The following is a 24051-nucleotide window of genomic DNA, read 5'->3' on the forward strand; positions in this document are numbered from 1 at the left end:
GACCATTTTCAGGATCTTTTGAACAGAAATAACTGTTCAGCTTTGGGGGTTAACTGGGACCTCACTATTCTTTTTGGCCACTGCATTTAAAATGATCTTTGAACAAGTTTACGGTTGACCACATGCAGAAGTGGGAGCCGTGTGGCAATCTCAAGGCAGCGGGTTATAATTAATTCTGTGAAAGACTAAGTAGTAAGCTGCCCCAGACTCAGCCCTTGAAAGAATGACTATAACTTTTATATAGTCTTTTTATATAGCATATACATTGCTTGTAAAAAGGCCTAAATAGTAAATATTTTCAGCTTTGCAGGTCACGAAGTTTCTATCACAACTGCTTGACTGTGCCATTGTAGTGCAAAAACAGCCTCAGACAAAAACACCAACATCAGTGTGGCTGGGTTCCAGTAAAACTAGAAAGCACTGGTGGGCCACATCTGGGCCTTGGGCCAAACCTTGGTCTAAAGAATCTCACAGTTCACTTAATATGAATATTTTATTTTGCTAATTTACCAATACCTCTTTGAGCATAGTCCTTCCTTGCCATTTTAGGAATTTAATTTTATACATCAGGTCAACATTATTGTCTCTATAAACACAAGCACATAATATCTCATTATAAATGGAAAAGCCAATTCCTTAGATGTCACCAAAATGATTTTAATAGTGTTCTGTTTATACAGCTTTTGAAACAATTATCCTATCTCATTGATCTAGCTTTTCTTCAATAGAGACAGTTTTTTGTTTTATGTTTTACGGGAGTAATTTAGATATCACATGAATGAACCTAGCAATGTGACTTTCGTGGTCTCCTCCAGCATTAGAACAGATCTTACAGTACAGTAATTTTATTCTTTCTCACCTGTGTGCTTCAACCATTCATGCCTTCCCCTGACTTTCTCTCTCAGGCCTAGAAGAGGGAGGCTTCCTTGTCTTTGCTAAAGCAGGACTTTTTTTTTTTTTTTTTTTTTTTAAAGATTTTTTTATTTATTTATTTGACAGAGAGAGAGATCACAAGTAGACAGAGAGGCAGGCAGAGAGAGAGAGAGAGAGAGAGAGGGAAGCAGGCTCCCTGCTGAGCAGAGAGCCCGATGTGGGACTCGATCCCAGGACCCTGAGATCATGACCTGAGCCAAAGGCAGCGGGTTAACCCACTGAGCCACCCAGGTGCCCCCTTTTTTTTTTTTTTTAAAACATTCTGTTCGCTCTCAAGCTTACTGCATCCTGCTCTCGCCCAGTTTAAAAAGAGTAACCAACATCTTCCCAACAAAAGTTAAAAAGCCACATGTAAACCTAGAAACCACTGTTCGCAGGAGCAGACTTTCCTTGTCACTTACAACTCTGGCCCAGTTAGGACCAAAACAAAAGCTCAGCTGGATTTTTGCAGTATGTTGCATTCATTTATGTAGGTAACGGGGAATTCGCTATCAAATGCTGTGTCATGGCAAGAAATTTAATTTCACTCACAGGAAAATGGAATTGACCTTGTCTTCTAAAGGAATTGAAAGATGTGGTAGCTTCCTTAAACATGAGGGTTATGTCTTTTATATTCCTTTATAATCCTCACAGCATTTGTCACAATCGGCTCTGGGGTCGATTATAAATACCTGTTGAAAATAGTATTTCAGCTGAAAACCAACTAAACCGCAGTCACTTGAGATAAGAGGATCATTTTTGTTGAGTTAACTTATCTCCTTTATGTTACGTTTCTCAATCTAATGCTGTACCATGTAAGATATTAAAGGCTATCTTTTTAGCAATGTCCTTCACATGCAGATTAAAAGTTAATTGTTCTCTTTGTTTTATCTTTTTTTTTTTTATATAACATGCCAACCCATGCCAATTAAACACCTCTTTTCTCAGATGGAGGCCAAAGTAAAGGGGACACTAAATTACCACGGAAATCTCAGTGACTTCCCAGCAAGCAATGGAGATGAGACTTTCAGCTGGCTGATGGAATCTACCTGATGGGAAAGTCCTCATGTGGTCATAGGGCTGCTGTTCTGTCGATGTTTACATTCTCTCGTCCCAAGCACTGTGGTGAGGAGGAAAAAAGGAAAGAGAACGTTACTTGAGTAAAGCCAGGTGCAGGAGGAAGAAATGCGTTCGTGCAAAGTTAGTGACCTTTGGTCTCCTCTAAAGAAAGACAAAGTTATCATATTAACTGACTTGAAAGAGACTCAGTTGTCAAACCCACAGAAGTACAAATTTGATTTTTTCCCCGGGGGGGGAGGAAGAAGGAATCTGAGGATTTGGGTATACTCCATCCATCCTGGGGGTTGGATCTGAACACTTGTAGACATAATTGCATAATAAAAGGCAATATATCTAGAATTAGGCCAGTTTGTCAGGAGTAACAATCACGTCTATTTGAGTGGACTATGCAGCAAATTGCCACACAAAAATTATGACCCTGTGTCTGATACAGACAGTAGCTGAGTAAATATCGTACCCTCACACAATCCTGAACAAACTTGAATCTTCTCCAGTGTGTAGCAACTCCCCGTGTAAATCAGTGGACTAAAGAGGCTTCAGGAAAGTTATTTTAGCACAATGATATATATTATTAAATCATCAAGATTTTTAAAAGTCAAGAAATTGAGCCTGTTGCTCTTAACAGACGAAACTTATATGCCCCCTTTTTGTAAAAGGGTCAATTCCTTCTTCCATTCAGAAGCAGGTACTTAACTCTTCTTCAGGTGATTTGTGCATCTGGTATTGACTGGTTAATTCTTATTTCCATTCTTGATGTTAAAATGTGGCTTTGTTCACATTTTTCTCTTCAGAAATGGGGATCTTTGACGTAGGGCTGCGACTTTGGTGCTCTTAGCCCTTGCAGGCCTACCGCTCTGAATTGTAGATTTCCCCAGCCTCCCCTCAGTTCACGACTTCTCCTGGTCTTTTAGCTAGTGGTACTTCAGGTGATATAGACAGGTGTAAGTGTGTACTGCACATGCCTCTTCATTGGTCATTCAAATGGCATATATTATATTTTTGGAATTTTTAAGATAGTATTTTAAAGGGAGGAATTACATTAGATCATGTGTACAAGGGATTATTTTTTATAACAATCACAATGTATTTTTACTCCCTGTATCCAGTGTAGTGAAATGGATTTGGAGCATTTGGGATCTTAAAGCTTTATTAATATTTACTGAGAATATTGATACGTTAGTAAACCTGCAGACAGTAGTAAGACTGCTTAGTTATTATTGCTTCCTTATGCAAATACATATTCAACAAAGGATGTTAAGGGAGAAATTTATGGTTCTTTTTGGATACATTTGATTTTTTTTCGTCATCATCGGTCTTGTCTCTATCAATCTCTCTCTCTCACTCTTTTTTTCTCCCTATTTAGACTTCTGAATGTTTTTAAACCGTACCCAAGATTGGTGTAAGCTTGATCCGTTTATAACAGACTCACCTAAAAAACAGCATCAGATTGGTAGTAGCAAGATTTGCATGTTTTCATTACAAGTCACCCTATACCTTTAAATTTATTAAATAAGTGTATTAATGTGGCCCTTTTTTCCTTTTTAAGCAAAAGTCCCAAATAGCCTACAGGACTGGATGAGTCACCACAGGTCTGTTCAGATCTGTGGTACCTGTATTTTGACTTCAGAGTCACATTGGCTTGCTTCATAGCAAAAAGTTAATAAGTAACTGAAAACTTTATTTCCAAAATGTTGCAGTAAGGCAGAGGACTGTTTCAGAGGAATCATTGCTACAATTACTTGCCTCTAAGAATTTAGTTTACCAGTAGAACAAATAAGAATGTTTTGTCCACCCCAGAGGATGCTTCCAAAGGATGTTGCGATGTTGCCTAGAGGTTTGACTTGAATTGGATATGTTTGATTAAAGATTGTTTGGTTTATTTAATTAGGGAAGCTTACCCAATTCTTGAGTTATTCCAGTGTAGTATACCTGTTGCTCTTATCTAATTTGGGGAAAAAAAAAAAGTCTTTGCTAATACTGTATAGGAGTTTGCCTTTGGGAAGCTGACCTTGGTCTCACTTCCCGAACCACGAGTCCGAGTGCATATTAATCTCTCTTCCTGCTGATAGTTGTGCAAGTGTTCATCTGTGTGTATACATAAATTTATTTCTATATAAAAATGCATCACTAGTTTAAGTCAGGGAATAACTTCAGTCTCTGAAATCCATCAGTTCTGAATCATGCCGCGTGAAGATCCCTGATGATTCTTTTGTCTCCGTTAGAGAAGAACAGGATTATCAATTCTTCCCCCAAGTATTATTTTGTAACTAACCAGTAAAAATATCTGGAGGCCCTTGGCTCCGAGAAGTCCATATACAGGGAGATGAGATTCTGTTCTCTTCAGTCTTGATTCCGTGAGGACTGCTGCCAGATCCCGCCCTCAGCCCCATACCACATTTTTGCTAACTTACGTCCATTTCAATCAAGTCTACCCTTTTGTGTTGTTCAGATGAAACAAGCATCCTTTTATTTCTAAATAGATAAGTATGATCTGAGAGCTCCTACCTGTAAATACAGAACTATTTCTTTTCTAGATCATAACATTGAAAATGGTGTCCATACTTTACGGGCACCTGTCTTTACAGTTTTTCTTACTAAATACAGACATATAAATTGGTTATTTTTTAGCCCAGAGACTTGTGACTCATACTGTATTTTTGCACTTAAAAGTCAAATTATGTTATTTTTTAAAATGGTGAGTAATCAGAAAGGATATAGAGCAATGTGTATTTCCGAAGAGCATTAGCAACATCCCAATGCAAAAATAATCAGCCCACTTAATTATGTCCCACTCGGCGGGACTCTTGATTCAGGAAAATTAAGCTGTTCGTTTTCAACTGTCTTGTATTTAAATTGCCTTCACTGATGTATAAGCTGTTACTGTACATACAAGTTAATCCTCAGTATTCACAAGCAATAACGGTCAGCGGAGTTGTCTTCAGAGACAGCCGTGCTGAGCCTCGGCTGGAGACTGTTTGGGAGCAAAGTGTCAAGCTCATTCAGAGCCTCCAGAATCAATGCAAGCAATAATTCCACTATAACTCAATGATAATTCTTTCTCATAAGCTTCTGAGATCAGAGGGTAAAAGAAATCAGGGGTTTGAGATCAGCCTGAAGAAAAACGTTTGGGAAAAAGAAGTGAAGTTAATCTGAAGTCGCAGAATCCTGAGATTCTGAGGAAATCAGAGGCTCGTGTTCATACATTCTTTTATGCCTGCCACCCCTTTGATGGATGTTGTTAGCCCAAATTACGTTTTTTTACTATCACAGAAGTTGAGTAGGGTTTCTTGCATCACTAAGGTAGGAGGAAGAACCGGGCACTTATTTGTTTGGATACTGTGGGTTTGACACCTGTTGAAAACAACTTACTGGAAAAGATTTTTAACCCAGGATTTTTTTTTTCCCTTCCCAAAGCAGATCTAAATTGTTTACTACCCAGGGTTGGAAAGGGCAGGCCCCTCTAGTCTTTCTTCTCCGCTTGCCCTTACCACACCCCTTCCTGCCTCTACTTGGTTCAAGACAGTTTCTGAGATGGAAACTCTACTGTTATTCAAACTGCCATTGATTGTGAGAACTCTCTGTCCCTTGGGACAGTCTCCTAGAACTCCAGTTGTCTATCATATTTGCTGCTACACTTGTATAATGAACTTTGCCTGTATTGGTCGATTATAGTCTGATTTACAGTTCTTTATCTCTAGGAGGTTTTGTCATGTAACTTGACCCATACATAGAGTTAGGATACTTTATTTTAGGAGTGTACCATAAAAGCACACTGGTCCCGAATTCTTTTTATTATCATGTAGGTTTTGAATTTGTGTTGGCTTCTTTTTTTGTTTGTTGCTGTTTTGTTTCTCTTTGTTTTAAATTAGAAATAGCAGAGTGAGAAAAATCTATAATCAGGCCAAACTTGAGAACTTTCCCTTGTGCTTCAGCACTGTAGTTTCTGCTGACCGTATGTTCTCAAAAGGGGCACTTGTACTTTCTATTGTGCATGTATGATTGTTTTGTTTTGTTTTTTTGCTTTTGTAATAATGAAACAGAAATGCAGTAGTGGGTAAATGACCGATTACAAACATGTTATGCAATTTTATTTTGTAAAATTGAAGGGGAAAAGTTTAACTCTCTGTAAATCATTTCTTAGCTCTGGTAAAATGCTTATATTACTCCTCTAAAACATGCTCAATTCAGGCCTTTGTCTTTGTTAAGTGCCTTTTTTTCTTTCTTTTTCCCCCTCTTAAAAGTGTTCTCAGATATCCTAAGTACAGGCTTATAAGTCAGGGGATTCAGGAGGAAGAATCTCAAACTTGCCAACGTCATGTCATGCTGTAATATTCTTCCTTTTCTTTATATGTATAAGGATATATGTGTAAGATACATAATACATATATATGTGTATATATATGTATACATATGTAATATATATATATATATATAACTAGTAGCTGCTGTACCATTGCATCCTTTCCAAACACAGCCCTTTCGATGTTTGCAAAACTTCTGGCTTGTTTATTCCATTGCTTTTAGTCAATTAAAATGGGTAGATTGGGAAATTGTCTTTACACAAGATGCTATCTTCCCCCTTTGAATATCTGTTTGTAGACATTAACAAAAATACATAAATAGAATAAGTCATTTATTTCAATTTAAGTAAATTTAGTGGACTCATTGACTATTCCTGGATGTAACCCACTGCTCTCTGCCCTTCAGACTTGGCATGAGTAATCCTGGAGAAAGCATTGGAATAACAAGAGTCTTTAGAGGGTCAGGTTGATATAGGTGCACTGTGGCAGGCAAACGTAAAGACGCGGGGGAGCCAGAGTTAGGAGCTCGGTGTTCTATCTGAGTACGTTTTGAAGGAAGCTACCAGCTTTGTCCACATGCAATGTGCATCGTATTTTCTTCTGGAAAATGATTTTCGAAGAATTCATACGGCTGCATATCTGTGAAAAGGTTAATAAACTTAGACTTCAGATACTCACGTAAACACTCACCTAACTACAGCATTCTTGAGAGATCTTCGGTTTTCTTTTCATTTGCCAGATAATTACATTTGGCTTCATCTGATTTTATGGCTGTTTAGAGTTCTCCCTGGAGCGCAATAGCGTAATCTTCAGTATCTGAGATTCATCTGTTCCTTGTTGAAAACAGATATGACACACAAAGGGAGACTAAGCTGAACCAATCCTCAGAGACCAGTACAAATATATCTAATAAGTGCCCCCCTTTTTAATTGGGAGGACATTTTAATTGGGAAGAGGAGACTGGTGATTAACAGAAAGCAGCGGCTCCTGGTAGAGTCAGCAGATAGCGGAAGCACTATCAGGCAGCCTCAGCTCAGACACGCTACTCTGGAATCACTGTATTTAACAGGGGGAAGATCATTTAACCTTCGTGCCTCAGATTACCCATTAGAAAATTGGGTATAATAATATTCACCTACCTCCCAGGGATATCAGAGACTTTACTATTTCAAAAATACTTTGAGTTTTTCTAAAATGTCCTATGTAATTAAAAAAGTATTACCATCTTTCCACAGAGGCTAAAAAATGTTTCCCTGTGATGGGTATAAAAGTACCATATGATTTTTAAGTTTAAAAAAAAATCACTGGAATTCTACTTTAGATGCATATTATTTAAGCATATTTGTGGTGGGATTAAAATGGTTAGTTTCAGGTTAACAAGGGTTCGGGGGAGTAACACTAAGTTTCTTAATTATAAGTAGAGTTTTGTTTTTTTTTTTTTTTAGCCTTTTCTGATGTTAATACACGTGTGATTTTTGCCAAGGTTGTGGAGCTACAGCTAGGTAAAGTTTGGATGATTGGTTATTGGAGTTGATAAATGATCCTGCAAGTTTTAGCTGCCTCACTTTTCCATCTTCTCAATTTAATTTCCTTATGTCACTTGTCTGGTGATGGACAGCCAAGCTTTTAACCTTCGAGGAATGAATGGGCGTCTCCTAGTCCTTGTACATCAGAGACTGTGTACTAATCCTGTCACTACAGGTCTATCCAACTTTGTGCCGTCGGGGCAAGCACTACACACAGCTGGGTAGACACTAGCCGGTCTACCTTTGTGTAACTCCGGCTTCTTCCACCCATTAAAGAGTCAGAGCCAGCCACTGCTCAGGTTGTAGGAAAATGGGAGAGAGGAGACAGGATTCACTTCTTAACTGGGACGTGAGGTGGGAAGGGGAAGGGACAGAAGGAAGCATGTTTTGCCCATCTCTGAAAAAGAAATGAAGATCATTTTATCCCCCTCTCATCCTGGCATGTTAGGTAGTGATACTTAGAATTTTCCTTTATCGTTTCAGACAACAGCAACAGGAAAAAATGGATGCTGTGTTTGTAGTTAGTGCTAAATGCTAAGCAAAAATTATTAGAGAGTGTGTGTAGATTTAAATTACAGCACATATTCAGGGTCAGGAAAGAGAATGTAGAGGATGAGGAACAAATTACCCAGCTCAAGTGAGTCAAGAGAAAGCCCCAGGCCCAAGCAGACAAAGCATCTGTGTTAATTCCCACAATGGGCCAAGGCCCATTTAATCTAGTGATAGGATGTTTTTGTCTTAAAAATCACCTTTTGGCTTTTTATTGCTTTTTTTAAGATAACGCCTTAGTTAGTAACCTCTAAATATCAACTATGCAGATAAACATACTCTTTATTTTCCACATTTTCCCTCTTTTTTCCATTCTTCAAATACAACTGTTAAATGACTTCTACCCAAAGAAATAAGGCATAAGGGTTTTGTTGAATGTGTGTTTGTTCCTCTAGAGAAAATTAACAGAAGCATAAAACAGATATTTTGTGTGTTCATCTATCCTGAAATGTGAACTTGATATTGAAAAACTTAAGTACAGATCCTTTTACTGGTGCAAAACTGTAGCGAGAATCATGGAATGTCTTTGGGTTGTTAAGATGAAATCATCCCAGTGTTCAGTTCTGAGAAAGTTCTAGATTCTGTGGCACAGTGTTCAGGTTTGTAGAGCTGAACAGTTGGTCAGACTCTAATTAAAAATGGCTTTGAATATTTAATGTTGAATTCCTTTCCTCCTCCTTCTTACCTCTAGTTTGAGCTCTTAAGTTAACCATTTCATCACCCAGTTGCTAAGAGTCCCGAGAGGAAAGACTAGACTTTCACTTCTTTTCTCACTCACTCTGGCGGTCTTTCCTGGGTCTCCACTGCATTCAGAAGTGAAGACTGCAGGCATAGTCCAGGACACTGTTCCTGTCCTCACACAGACTCAGACAGGGACTTGGTGGAGGCTTATCATCAGACTGCCTTTGAACAACTTTGAAATGAAAAATTAACATTTTTCTCAGATACTCCCAAAGTATCAAATTGGCTTGAAAGTAGCTATTTGTGATCTTTATTTAATTTCTTCATACTGTTATTCTTTAACTTCTCAGTCTTTCTTACATATTGCCATTTATGGTGAACCATTAGCAGTTTCCCAAACTGTATCCCAAACAGGTCAAGGATACTTTCAGAAACCTCAGTAGTCTAATTAAAGGGGTCTCTGTGTCCAGGATTTGGCATCAAGTTCACTGGTGACTGGAATTGTTTTTTTTTTATTATTCTCCCTTGTATTAAAAACTAGCTTTCTCTACTACTATACCTTGTGGTTGCTACAATTCATGGCTTCTTCTTGATATTTTTCAAGGTTATTCAAATGAGATGCAGACCTTTGTTAAGGGCTCTTATTTCTCATAATACTCCGCCTTGCTTATTTTCATATCCTTCCCCTGGAATAAACCTGCTTTGCAAAGGTCTGCGTCACACGGGCCATATAAATTCCTAGAACCAGTTTTATGTTCCTCAAAAAACTCTGTACATTATTTGCTCCCATTTTGCTAATGATAATATAATTCTATTTTATCTTAAATCTAGTTTTAAAATATTTTGTAATAGAGCACTAATGGAAACCTAATTGAAATACAAAAAAGATAACTATTACTCAAGATAACTTGGAAATACTTCTGTTTTTGAAGTTAACAACTCCATCTACCCTCTAAGCACATTTAAGAGTCAGCCGTAACCAAGACCAGCCAGTCGGCATGTTTTTCTGTGACAACCTGCCTTTAATTTGTCAGACCTTACCTATCTTGTATTTTCTGTCCTTGTGGCCATAACCTTTCCTCATTTTTTTTGCTATTCTGTGCTGTTCTCAAGGTTAGTGTGCCCTGGACTGGCACATAAGAGTTTTTCTTTCCCATACTTGCCAAACTACCAAGGATTACCCTGATTTTGGCTAGGGGCACTAAAAGACAAAGAAGTTATTCTCAGCTGATAAAATCTATTGCTGTTTTATATAGTTAGTTAGAAAGTTGGCCATCTTTGGCTGACTTTTAAAATCCTGGCTATGCCTACATAATTAATTACATATACCATCTGAGACCTTCCAATAAGTAAGGGGCCTTTTCCACCAGCAGAGGCAGGTTTCCAACCTACAAATAATTTCCTCTGATGTACATCCAGCCACAGAAAAGATTCAAACTTTGTATTGTCCTTTTGATGGATGTCATTAAAAAATTATAGAAAGTAGCAAAAATCTCAAATTGTCCTTAAGAAAGGTATGTTATCTGGGGCTTGCCCTTGTGTTTTGCTCACAAAACATTGTCAAGCTTAAAAGAAAAGGAAAAGAAATCTCTGGCTGGTGAGAATTTTGTGCCCCAAATAATATGCTAGTCAGAGTCTACCGAGGTAACTAAGTGATGGGTGTTCTCTCTCTTTTATTACAAGCAAGAAAGTTTATTTGCAGTTGTAAAATTATTGTGGGACTGCAGATCTGTTTGCTATAACCAATTGGGAATAAGGATTCTGATTTTTAGTCTGGGTAAGCACATATTTCCAACACTTGTGGTATGAATTTTGATAAGGGAAAGACTTTTGTGTGGTAACAGAAGGAAAAACAGGACTTAACCGATACAGTGAACGTTCACTCTCTAGAGGAACTTCCCTCCAGGTACACATCTTCCTCTTTAGCCACCTCCACACTTGACAGAGATGCCAGCATGTTCCACAACCGATCTCAAAGGAAGGAGCCTAGAGAATTGCAGCTCCTCTGGGTGAAGGGCGCTCATTGCTGTCTTGCATTTGTTTATAGGGAGGTGTGTTTTTGCTAACTTGAAGGGATATACTGTATTTTAAATAAGTGTGTGACTTAATATTTTGGGACTTTTTTTTCCTCCTTTAAAACTGGACCTGAACACAGCTTTGAGTTAATATTTGTAATAATCTCAGGACCTGAAAGATTGTAGCATTTAGTGTGTCTTAAAAATTATGTACTGTACCAGCCATGGATTTTTGTAAATATACCTGTCTCCCTTTTTTGTATTATTTTAGTAAAAAAAAAAATAATAATAAATTTAAATAAAAGGGGGTGGTGAGGACATGTGAATGGGTGTGGGTATGTGTGTGTGTGTGTTTGTATAAGGCTCTTTTGAGACGAACTGGTGCTTGTTTAATTTCCGGCTCTACTTAGAGCAGGAATATGGACAAACTGCTGCTACTGACCCCTGCACTGAGCCTAGGTATTTCCATTTTGTCTTTTCCCACGGTGGATTGAATACGGGCTGCCAGGACATGACTGAGAAGTTAAATTCTTCCCACTGCCATCTTGCCTTTGCATTCTCTGTTCTGCACACCCTTTGAACTTGAATGGTAAAGCTTTCCAAACTCTGGGTGGTTTGGTGGTCTCGAGTTTTTAGAGAGCTCTTGTCACTGTTTTCTAAGCAGAAAGAAGGACAGGTAAATTTTTTTAACCAAAAAAATAACCACACATTTCATAAAACCCTGATGAATTTTGGATATGTGAGAGGGCTTAAACATTCCTAAATATGGATCTGTGAATTTAGTAAATTAGCCCTATGGATATACCCCTTCAGTGCAGGGAATTTTTTTTTTCTTTTCTTTTTGTTTTTTTGCAACAGCCTTGCTCATATTCCAGGTATAGCTAGCAAACCCCTGTTTTAAAGCAGGAGCCTTATTTGATTCAGTGTAGATGTTTCCTGTCTATCCTTCTGTGACAGGACCTTTTACATGAGTGTTTTTTTTCTTTTTGTATGTGTTATGTGTTGTATTAAATAAAGAGGAATGTACATATTATTCTCGTGTCCGTTGTATTATTTGGCTAACTTGGGTTTTAATACCTCATTCTATCAGTCGTGTTTGAGGATCTGTTGTCTGTATTGTACTGTGCCGGGCGCTATCAGAAACAGAAGTAAAGGGCAGGGTCCCCACGTCAGTGTATTAACAAACACTTTGCTATCTCATGACGAGTTAAAAGATTACATTACAGCTCAAAATTTGTCACAAAGGTGTGGTCCATTGCTGCCTGACATACGAGTTCAGAGCAGGGGAGAAACAGGACTGGAGAGAGCTGGGAAGACTTTGTCAGTTGGATGGCACTTGAGCCGGGTCTCAGGATACTGGGATTTGGCTATGAAGAAAGAAAAAGGAATGTCCTGAGCAGAGTCAGGAAGAAGCAGGAAAGAGACTGGTCTGGTATGAGGTGTGCACTGGGATTAGTAGAAGCCAGGCTGAAAGTCCTAGAACACAGGCCCACTAGGGTCTTCCTTCAGGGTATAGGGCGTGTGTGTACGTGCATGTGCGTGCGTGTGTGTGTGCGTGTGTGTATGCTACCTACCAGGCTCAAGGTTTGAAATGTAGACGTGAGAATTATCTCCAGAAGTGATCTTCCATGGGGTTGGTTGGCTGGCTGGCTCAGTCGGTACAGCATGTGACTCTTAATCTTGGAGGAGTGGGTTCAAGTCCCACAATGGGTATAGAGATTACTTTAGAATTTAAAAAAAAATAAAGACCAAAAAAAGGAAGCGATCATTTAAATCCTTACTTGTAGAAGACTTCTAGAAAAAGTACAAATAAGATAAAGGGTGGAAAAAGAAGTCAACCTTAGAACTCTGGGGAAGGGTGGGGAAAGGATGAAGAGATAGAAAGGAACTTGTTGGAGAAATTGAACAGTTTGTCATTTGTGTATGTATATGTGCGTAGAAAATCCGAAAAAGGACATATACTCCAAAATATATAAAGAGTGGTTGTATAAGTGCTTTTTTCTTTTTCCTTTTACTTACATGTATTTTTGGTGCTTTATCCTTAACATGAACTTTTAAAAGGGTTGGTCCTTGTGCATGGAGGAGAATAGGCTGCAGTTGTTTTTACTAAAAAACATGTTAAGGATAGACTTGCCAAAGCCAGTTCTTGGGAAGTAATAACCCTAAAGATAATTATTGTTATTTGACTACACTCAACTATGTTATCACCGTCTTGTAAATGTGTATTAACACATTAAAGGTGTTATTATAAGCAAGATTTTTTTTTTTTTTAAATGTAAGGTCCATGCCCAGTATGGATCCCGATACAGGGCTTGAACTTATGACCCTGAGATCAAGACCTGAGCTGAGGTCAAACAACCAAGCCACCCAGGTGCCCCTGTAAGCAAGATATTTTTAAATCTATAATTTCCCCAAGCTTATTTGAGCATGGAATTTTTTTCCATGTAACTCCAATTAACAAATTATGTAAGGCCTGTAAAGCACCTAGCACAGTGACCCAGGAATCCGCACCAGGAAGCCTTAGCTCTTACCATTTAAATTAGTTCTACCTTATTATGTATTATATTCTGTGGTTTGAAAAGTTTCTAAGAAGATAACCTAGCTCCAGGAGTTAAGGATTTCAGAATAACCTTTAGAGAGCCAGCAAGTCATCAGGTAGAAAAATGCAACCAATCTTCTAGAGTTGAATGAAGGTCAAGTGTCTGGAAGGTGAGGTTTTTCAAGGGAGTATAGAAAGATATACGGAGCAGGAACTATGTTTGACACTGTCCGCGTGGGCAGGAAATGGTGTCAGACCTGAGTTTTAGGACGGGAGAGTGGTTGTCTAGGACATGCACACACAACAGCCACTACAGATGGAGCTCTAAGGCCAAATTAACGGGCAGTGGAGTTACTTTCCTTTTATAAGTTAATTCTAAGGGAGAAATGGATTGTACAAAGATTCTGTGCAATGATATAAAAGTTTGAAACAGTCTAAGGCCATGTTAGGATTGGTTAAGTAAATTAAAAATATATTAAATAAAATATTTTAAAAATAAGAAATGGCAAAGATGTCCAGGCATTAAGAAAGAGCCGTTATATGTGTAAATGCACATAGGCAAGGAAAAATAAATAGAAAAACTTAACACTCCCAAAATTTAAAGAATGGTGGTATGAGTGCTTTTTCTCCATCCTTTTACTTAAAAGTATTTTCAACAAACATGGATGACATGAGAAAGGTTTTTTTTCTGTTTGTTTGTTTTAAAGAAACAAACAGGTAGCCTTGGTTGAAGAAAGGGAGAGAGATGGGAAAGAGGCTCTTCCTTGTGTCATCACTGGGAGAAGGGAAGAGAAAAGACTGTATTTCCTCTACTCAGATCCGATTAGATCCCAAAATTGGATCTGTTTTAGAGAGAAGACAAAATGAACTGCTTGATTAGAGTTTGGGGGGCACCTGGCTGGCTTGGTAGAGCACGCAATTCTGGGTCATTGATCTCAGGGTCATGAGTTCATTGGACATGGAGCCTACTTAATTTAAAAAATAAAATAAAGATTTTTGGGTGGTGGGAAAAGATTATCCTTGCACTTGGGATAGGAAAAAAAAAGTAACAAGTACATGGGCATATAGTGAGTACAAAGTATGTCTTTCCTAGCCATGGCTCTATATCCTTTTCTCAGAGGAGCGAGTGCTACCAATATTTGCAGTTATAAGTATAAATACGTACCTGACTCTTAAGCATAAATTTAGCAAATGTACTTTTTTTTTTTTTTTCCGTTATCTTTGAGGTTATTCCACATCAGTACATGGGGGTCTGGGTCATTCTTTTTGACAGCTCACAGTATTCCAACTTGTGGTGTCATCACTATTTATTGTATCTGTTTTTAACTGATGAGCATTTAGATTACCGTCACAAGGCTGACTGTGATATCTGTGGAGGCATATAGAAGTTCATCCTGGTATAGGTAATAAAGACCTGACGTACTAGAGGTGAAAGTCAGTGTCTGGGATCTTTGACGTTGCTTCTTATCCAAGTAAAGCTTTGAGAAGTACTTGATAAACCATTTTTTTTTAAGGGTTTTGAAAACTGGAAATCGAAGCAGAAAAGCTGGTTCTGGGTGCACCGAGGGTTGAATTACATGGCAAGTGAAATCATGTGATTTTTCGAAGGACGGGCCCCTCTGATGCCAGTATGCCCCGGTATGTCATGAGGATCCTTACCTCGAAAATGATGCTCTCCCCCATCGGTGTGTGCCTTGACGTGGCTTGTTTTTTCTGTCTGTATAATTACCTCTTCTGTGTCCCTGTGTCTGTCCCTCTACCATTTCCCCACTCTTTTTTCTAATAGGTGGCATAGCATGAAGGAGAACACGCTGACATTAGACAGATGGGTTCCCAAGTCCCTACTATAAAGTTGTGGCCCTAATTTAGACAAGATGCTTAGCTCCTTTTAGCCTGTTTCCTTATATGTACAGTGATGATAGCCAATGGTGGGGGCGTGGCTGAGTTAGAGACTAGATATGGAAAGCACCTAGCATAGTGCCTAGCACATACGAGCTAATTAACGGTAGCTACGTTATTCTCACTCTCTCCTGCCTTTTTTCTTAAATCCATTTCTTTAAACTCATGCTTCCTCTTGTTCTCCTAACTTCCAAAACTACAGAGGTGAAGCCGTAGTGTTTAAAAAAAAATTTTTTTTCCTTTTTTTAATACTTAAAGTACAGAAGTGGATAAACATCAGAATTCTTTGATCACAGGTGTCAAAGAGAAACTTCTCTAAAAACTAAAGTCTGTTAAAACAGTAAAGGGCATCTTTTGGTTCATGTAACTAAGTAGTCTAGAGGTGAGCGTGGTGTAGGTGAAAGCTTTACCCAGTGGTTCGTGTCAACACTGTCTCCGCGTGGACAATCAAAGGGTCAGATTCCACACAGAGCCGTCTGACTTCAGGCTCTCCCTTTGCAGCCAGATGGCCACTCCCACTCAAAACGACATGTATGTGCTGTATGTAGTTTATTTTTGCTTTATTGTACCTCAAATGCAAAGCAATGCATTAATTAGGGGCCTCAAGTCGTAGCACATGGTCATCACCACTCAATACAAAAACTCATTCCCTCTCTTTATTATATAAGATTCAGTTTCTCCTTCCTTCCTTAGTCCCCAGTCCCCCGTATTTCATAGGTGCCCACTTGATACATGCCCCTTGCCATCCATGTATACTTCTAAAATAGTGTTATTTTGTGTGTGTACACCTTTAATTCATACAAATGGTCTGGGGCTATAAATCTTGCTGTTTCCTCCTTTTCTCACTTTTCTTAGATTTGTCCGTGTTGCTATGTGGGCATCTTGTGTGTTGCTTATCTCTGCATGGTTTTCCATACTATATATCCACCACAGTTTACAGAAATGTTTCTCTGGTGGTAGATACCTAGATTGCCACCAATTTCTTATTGGCTACGGATAGTCTTCTGCGAGGTGCCTGTTCATCTCTGCTTATCATTCAATTGCATTTTATCTTTTTGTTGCAGATATTAATCTCTTACCAGGTTGAGATGTGTTTGATATTTTCACCTATAACCTCTCTTTTAACTTTGTCCATGACATCCTATGTTCAACAGAAAATCTTTATTTTTAATGGTCAAATTGATCCATTTTTCTACAGATATGTGTCGAGGGGTTTGTTAGGAGATACTTCCCTACCCTTGGGTCACAAAGTTCTCCTCTTACACTTTCTTCTATTAACTTTATAGTTTTAAGTTTGATCTATAGAGGTATTGTTCATGCATTGATTTCTGGGTACTCTACAATTGCTTTTATGAATGGCACGCTATTCTCCATTATACACTCTAATAGTGTTCACTAGTATCAGGGAATGCTACTGATTTCTGAAAGTTGAGTTTGTGTTCAACAACTTTGCTAAACTCTCTGATTCAAATAACTCATGATTATTTTATTAGCTTTTCAATGGAGATGATCATATAATCTACAAAAAAATGACAGGGGGTGCTTGGCTGGCTCAGTCAGTGGAGCATACAATTCTTGATTTCTGGGTTGTGAGTTCAAGCCCCATATTGGGTGTAGAGATTGCTTAAATAGATAGATAGATACATAGATAGATACATAGATAGATAAGCTAGGGGGAGGGGACAGTATAATTTCCTCTCCCACTTCTTTTGCTTCTGTCTTATCTTAGATCATTACACTGGCCTTTAATACAGTGTTAAAGAGTAGTGGTAAAAGCGACATCTAAAAAAAAAAAAAGTGACATCTTTGTTCCTTATCTCTATTTTCTCCATTAAGTGTGGTGTTTATTCTAGATTTTTTGTATATAGTTTTTATGAAGTTAAAGTTCTATTCTGGGATGCCTGGGTGGCTTAGCTGGTTAAATGTCTGCCTTCAGCCCAGGTCATGATCCCAGGGTCCTGGGATGAAGTCCCAAATGGGGCTCCTTGCTTGGTGGGGAGTCTGCTTCTCCCTCTGTCTGCCACCTCCCCCTGCTTGTGCTCTCTCTCTCTCTCCCTCTCTGATAAATAAATAAATAAATAAAATCTTTTTTAAAAAATTCGTAAAAATCCCTAAAAAAAATTCCTAAAGAGTCCTTAAAAAATTCCTATTCCTAATTTTCTGGGAATGTTGGTCATAGGTATGAGTTGGATTATATCAGGTGCTTTCCCTATAAGACCAATAACATGATCTACACCTCCAGAAAATTTCTTAGAAATGTATTCATAATTTTTTTATTCTCATAATCTTTAATGTATCCTTGTCTTCCTCTTTCATTCTTGGTTTTGTTTATAAGCATCACTCCCTTTTTCTTCTTCATTCTTGCCAGTCTTATTCAGTCTTCTTCAGTCTTACTAATTTTTCAGGAAACCATGAATTTTATTGGGTACATCCATGTTCATTATGGTTATATCTTTTTGATCTACTGTTTTTTCCACCAATATATAATGTCTCTCATTTTTCTTTATGATGTGTTTGCCCTATTGTTGTTTGATATCCCAGGTATCTATATTCTGAATAATATTCCATGGTATGAATATATCACATTTCTATTTATCCATTTATCAGTTGATAGACACCTAGGCCATTTGCACATTTTGGATAGGATGAATAATGCTGCTATAAACATTTTTGTACCGTAGTTTGCCCTTATCCAAGTGGTATATGTTCCAAGACCCCCAGTGGATGCCTGAAACCACTTTTAGTACTGAGCCCTACATATACTATGTTCCTATACATACATACCGAAGATAAAGGTTAATTTATAAATTATGCACAATAAGAGATTATCAATAATAATGAATAAAATAAAACAATTATAACAATATACTGTGATAGAAGTTATGTGAATGTGGTCTCTTCCTCTCAAAATATCTTCTTGTATTGTACTCACCCTTGCCTACAAAATGCCTCATGATGAGATGAAGGGAGGTGAAAGACATAGGCATTATGATGTAGCATTAGGCTACCACCCACCTTCTGACGCTGTCGGAAGGGAGATCATCTGCTCCCAGACCATGGCTGACCATGGGTAACTGAAATTGTGGGTCAAGGGGACTACTGTACAAGTTTTTGTGCAGATGTATGTTTTCACTTCTCTTAGGTATGTACTAATAATATCTGATTAGGTGTGGAACTGCTGGGCCATATGGAAACTCTCTAACTTTTTGAGGAACCACAAAACTATTTCCCACAGTAGCTGAAACATTTTGCATTTCTACTAGCAATATAGAAGAGCTTAAATTTCTCTGTGTCCTTGTCAACACTTGTTATTTTCCATTTTTTTGATGAGAGCTATTGCAGTAGGTATAAAGTGATACTCATCCTTTTGATATGCATTTCCCTAATGATTCATGGTGTTGAGTATATTTTCATGTGCTTATTAAGTACTTAGTATATTGGTATAATTATAGTAGATAGCTAAGTATATTAAGTATAAAAGTACTTCTTCAAGGAGAGTTTCCAAACTTTGTGACTTTGTGCTGTAACCTTTCTAAGGCCTTGCATGTTTGAACTTACCATTTTTACCTCCTTACATTTATAGACTAGTTTAGCTGGATATAATATTCTAAGTTATTTTCCTTCAACACTTAGAAAATATGACTCGATTGCTTTTTTGTCTCCAGTGTTTGTTAGAAAAACTAATGTCAATCAAATTCTTACTCTTTGGTAGACTATCTGCTCCTTCTTTTAGAATTTTGTTTTTGTCTTTGGTGTTCTTTAATTTCACTATAATGTGTCAAAATTTAGTTTTGCCATATTTATTCTGTTTGGTGCTCCATGAGACCTATGTATTAGAATCTTTTTTTATCTTTAATTTTTGAAAGCTCTTATGATTTCTGTAAATATTTTCTTTCCTAAATCTATTTTCTCTCTTTCTGGAACACATATTGTACAGATATTTACATCATCGTCTCTTCAGCATTCTTTTATATTCCCTATCTCTTTCCAGTACCTTCTGGGAAAATTCCTTGAGCTGATCTGAATCATTATTCATTTTTCAGCTATGCAGCCATTCTTGTTTCTATCCAATCTATCAGGTTTATTCACTATATCATACCCAGTATTTCCATTTGGTTCTCTAGAGCTGCTTATTTGTCATTATTGTCCTCCTATCTCAGGAAGTATCTTTACTATGCTTATCTTAAATTCTTGATTTGTTCCATTCTGGTTTGTCTAGTACAGTTTGTTCCAGTTATTGTCTCTTTTGGTGTGACTCTACTCCTCAAATATCTATTATTTTCACTTGTGAGTTTGTTTTTTCCAGGGTTTATAAACAGCTTTCTTAGCTGGGAATGTATACTAAGGGCAGAGGCCAAGGTGGGGCTCTAGCATGTGCTTTTAAGAACCAGGCTGGGAGCCTCAGAGGGCATTTCTCAGGGCCAAGTCCCAAGCACCAGAGTCAGATCTTGACCCAAACTGTGGGTCCAGTCTTGTGGTTATTGTTTTCCGCTAACCTGTTCACAGTGGCTTATCTTTGTGTTCGGCGATCTTTTATTATATATCTCTGCACTTTTTAACTTCAGCTATGGGCATTCTTTGAGGCCTAGATTTAAAGTATGTCCCTCTAAAGAGTATTTGAGTTTGCTTTTTCCTGGCTCCTAGGAACATTACCAACCGAGGACCACGCCAAACTAAGCATTAGCTTAAGGATTTCAGAGCCTCAGAGACAGGATGGATTTCAGCCACTAAAGCATGTGACGGTTATTGCTTTTGGTTAGGAACTCTTACAGAAGGTTCTCCACCCTGCTAGCCCACCCTAAGCTGAGATTAAGACAGAAAGGTCTTGGAGTGCCTGCCTGACTCATTCGGTAGAGCATGTGACTATCAGTCTCAGGGTTGTGAGTTTGAGCCCCATGTTGGGTGAGTGTAGAGATTACTTAAAAAATAAAATCTTAAAAAAAAAAAAACCAGGGGCACCTGGGTGGCTCAGTGGGTTAAAGCCTCTGCCTTCGGCTCAGGTCATGATCCCAGGATCCTGGGATCGAGCCCCACATCGGGCTCTCTGCTCGGCAGGGAGCCTGCTTCCTCCTCTCTCTCTGCCTGCCTCTCTGCCTACTTGTGATCTCTCTCTGTCAAATAAATAAATAAAATCTTTTAAAAAAATGGTGAAACAAGATTTGTCAGAACTTTAAAAAAAAAAAAAAAACAGAAAAGTGAGATCAGGGATATTTTTTTCATTCCCACCAATGAGGTCAATTTGGGGGGTTCCATCATTTTGTAAGAGTTTTTTAATAATTCTTTTTAAAAAATATTTTATTTATTTATTAGAGAGAGAGAGCAGAAGCAGAGGGAGGAGTCAGGGGGAAGGGTTGGGGGAGGGGTATGGGGAGGGGCAGGCTCCCCACTGAGCAGGGAGCCTCACACAGGACTCCATCCCGGGACCCTGGGATCATGACCTGAGCCAAACGCTTAACCAGCTAAGCCACCCAGGTGCCCCAATTTTTAAGACTTTTTTTTTTTTTAAGATTTTATTTATTTATTTGACAGAGAGAGATCACAAGTAGGCAGAGAGGCAGGCAGAGAGAGAGGGAAGCAGACTCCCCGCAGAGCAGAGAGCCCGATGCAGGGCTCGATCCCAGGACCCTGAGATCATGACCTGAGCCGAAGGCAGAGGCTTTAACCCACTGAGCCACCCAGGCGCCCCTTTTTAAGACTTTTTGATCTGACCTTTCCCATACTAGTCTGAGGCCTTCTTTGCTTCTGATGGCCTATGGCAAATTGAAATCCAGACTCTAGGCCACCAGGGAATCAACAGATCTCTTCAGGGCAAATGCCGCTTCACACTCACTCTCCTATTCCTCTTCCTTTGCCATCTCTGGCTATTCTGGCTCCTTTACTGTCAGCTCTGTTACGCTGTGAAAAAGTGTTATTTTTGTATGTGTATTTGTTAAAATCTCACCCAACGCTTATGGTGTTTTATATTGAGAGAATTCTCTGTACATCTCATCTTTCATAATGTCAAAACCAAAATCCTATAAATATTTTGTATAAAATAGTTTATATGTAAACATGTTAAGTGTACATATTAATATTTAATATAAAATTATATAGCTCTTTAGTATTTAATTCTCTATTAACTGTACATTCACAGCCCAGTTCATAAGTCAGACTGTTTGTTGTCTGTCACCCCCAGTGCATCAGGTGTCCTGAGGAAAGGACAGGAGTTCCATGAGGAGGAGGGGTTGACCATAGCAACTTCACTTACTAAAATAGGACTCTTTCTGTGTCAGTTTCACCAGAAACCCCAAAGGCTGAGAACAAAAGAGTAGGCGCCAAGTCTGTCCACATTCTAAAGAGAGGAGGAGCTAGGTCACCTATGCCGCCCATGCTAAGAGACTGTGAAATGGATCCTGGGAAGCACTAGCTCACTACTGGGAAGGATTAGCTCGGCATCCACCCCAGGAGATGTAAGAGAACATGAGAGGATTTCTGTGGACGTCCTTGTCAGTATGCTGGATGTTTCCTGAAGTCTCCCCAACCCGGAGAGGGTGGGGCTGCTTCCTCTTTGCCTCATGCCAAATGAGGGGGCACTTCAAGAGGACCGTTTGAAGAGCTTCACACATCCTGTGGAGTCTGAGGGACACAGGGACTGGTGTCTGACTCCCTCCTAAAAGCCTAAAGACAACCCGTCGGGTGGCCAGCTCCTTGAGAAGACAAGCCTGGGTTCAGAATGGAATGGCTTGCACGTCCAAAGCTCCTGAGTTCCTGTGGGCCTGATGTAGTTCTCAAGAAAGGAGTGAGGTTTGCTCATTTTAAGAAGGAATCCAGCTGAAGGGAACCTCTGGAGGCTTGAGATGACATCAGTGGCGGGGAACCTGGGGTAGGAATCCGAGTCACTAGAGAAGGCGTGGCCTACAGAGGAACTTCAGGTGAGAGATCGCGGGGATGGACAGAGTCTGGAGAACCCAGGAGGAAGCACGTGTGAGGAAAGCTCCTCCCAGAGGACACTAGCACCAGATGGCAGGTCTGCCACTTGAGTAGGGAGAACAGGCCCAGAACAGCCGCCGCTGGGAAGAGGAAGTGTGTGTGACAAATCAGAATGGGGTTGACTGTGACCCCTAGCCTCCCTCAGATGGGCCATGCTGGGGAAGGGGAGAAGTTGGAAATTAACTGACATTTGAAGTTTTAATAGATGACTGGGTGAGACTTGCCAATACCCAGGAAGAGAGGCTATTTCTGAAATGACGAGGGGAGGCTGGAAATTCTTCAACCTGTTTGTTACTTTGCAGAGACTGGAAAAGCCGGAGATGTCATCCAGGCAGAAGGAAAAAACAAAGCATCACAGCAGGTTTGTAGGGAAGCTCGTGAGACCATAAAGTTGCTTTCTCTTGACCCCTGACAAGTCTAGCTTGTTCCACAAACAGGCCGTGTCTGAGGAGCAAAGAGCAGGTCAGGGAGACAGAGAAGCTGGCCGTGTCCTCCACCCTTCTTGGCCCATGGTAGCCTCAGCCGACAACGGGGAGAAGTTCTACTGGGTGAAGTTTGGAATTGTAATGTCATACGGCCTGGATTTTCTTAAAACCAAAGAAAAACAGCTAATCGTCCTGTTAGCTCTTGGAATAGCTGCGTGAACCATCACAATTTCATGCTGGCGAGGAGGAATTCAGCCAGGAGGTTTGCGAGCCACGGTGGGGAGAGGACTAGATCGCTGTTCTCTGCCTGCATCTAGCACGTTGGCTTGCTTGTTCATAGTCCCATTTACTTCTATTACAACGTACTGCAATTTATAGGCTACAGGAGGTGATTAGTTAGGTTAACGTGATGAAAAGTAATATCTTTCAACAGAAGAAATTACTGTGTAATGCCAAGCAGTCGTGAAAATCCTATAAACTGCCAAGAGACTGAGTGATTATCTTGTTGGGAAGTATTCCCAGGAGTTTTACAACTGAAAACTTAATTGCTATTTTTCTTTTACAAGAGAGGCAAGTGTTTCTTAATTGCCTTCCTTTTCCATGAGGATGAGAGATGATCAGGGGGGCGCTCCTGCGGGGTCCACAGCCTTTTGTCAGCCAGCATTCATCCCCGCAGCCGTGTGTGCTGCTCTCACTCTCCGTGGTCCAGGGACCGGAATTATGGAAATGACGCCTCCCAGACTTCTTCACCTTCAAGGTTCTGGATGTACTTTCTTTCTGTCGGTGTATGCAGGTGAGATTTTTGTAGGTGGGAGCACCTAGCAAAATGGGTAGGTCACGGTAGACTTCAAGTTCTCCCCTAGGGTCTAGGTGATCTGTGAGCCCTCATGTTGGTAACTGGGTGCAGATCTGATCAGCAGTGGGGGTTCCTTGCATTTTTCTGACCTGGGTGACCGCCCCAACCTCCTAGTAACTGCTTAGACCTGCTGAACCTTGGCGGCAACTTCCCCAAACTCGTCCAGTCCTTCTAAACGTGCCCTAAGCTTCTTAATGCCCTGTTTGCTTGGAAGGTCTGCAGCGGGCTCTCTCTTGCTGATGGACCCCTGATGGTCACAGCGTCTAGTAGCTGGTATTGTGAAGGAAATGAACATGCTG

General features: G+C 39.5%; 1 protein-coding gene across 4 annotated transcripts in view; it reads left to right on the forward strand.

The window, feature by feature from the left end:
• UBN2 (ubinuclein 2) overlaps positions 1–23711 on the forward strand; it is a 96105-nt gene extending 72394 nt beyond the window's left edge. For 3 of the 4 annotated variants that reach the window (XM_047694325.1, XM_047694327.1, XM_047694326.1), the window contains one exon: positions 1861–12097. In XM_047694325.1, the coding sequence (XP_047550281.1) occupies positions 1861–1910 (50 nt within the window). In that variant the 3' untranslated portion in view covers positions 1911–12097. Of the gene's footprint in view, positions 1–1860; positions 12098–21774 lie in introns of those variants that run through there. The other variant, XM_047694328.1, reaches the window with a different exon arrangement.
• The last annotated feature ends 340 nt before the right edge of the window (positions 23712–24051 follow it).

Source organism: Lutra lutra, chromosome 11, assembly GCF_902655055.1.
Source record: "Lutra lutra chromosome 11, mLutLut1.2, whole genome shotgun sequence".
Classification (NCBI taxonomy): Eukaryota; Metazoa; Chordata; class Mammalia; order Carnivora; family Mustelidae; genus Lutra; species Lutra lutra.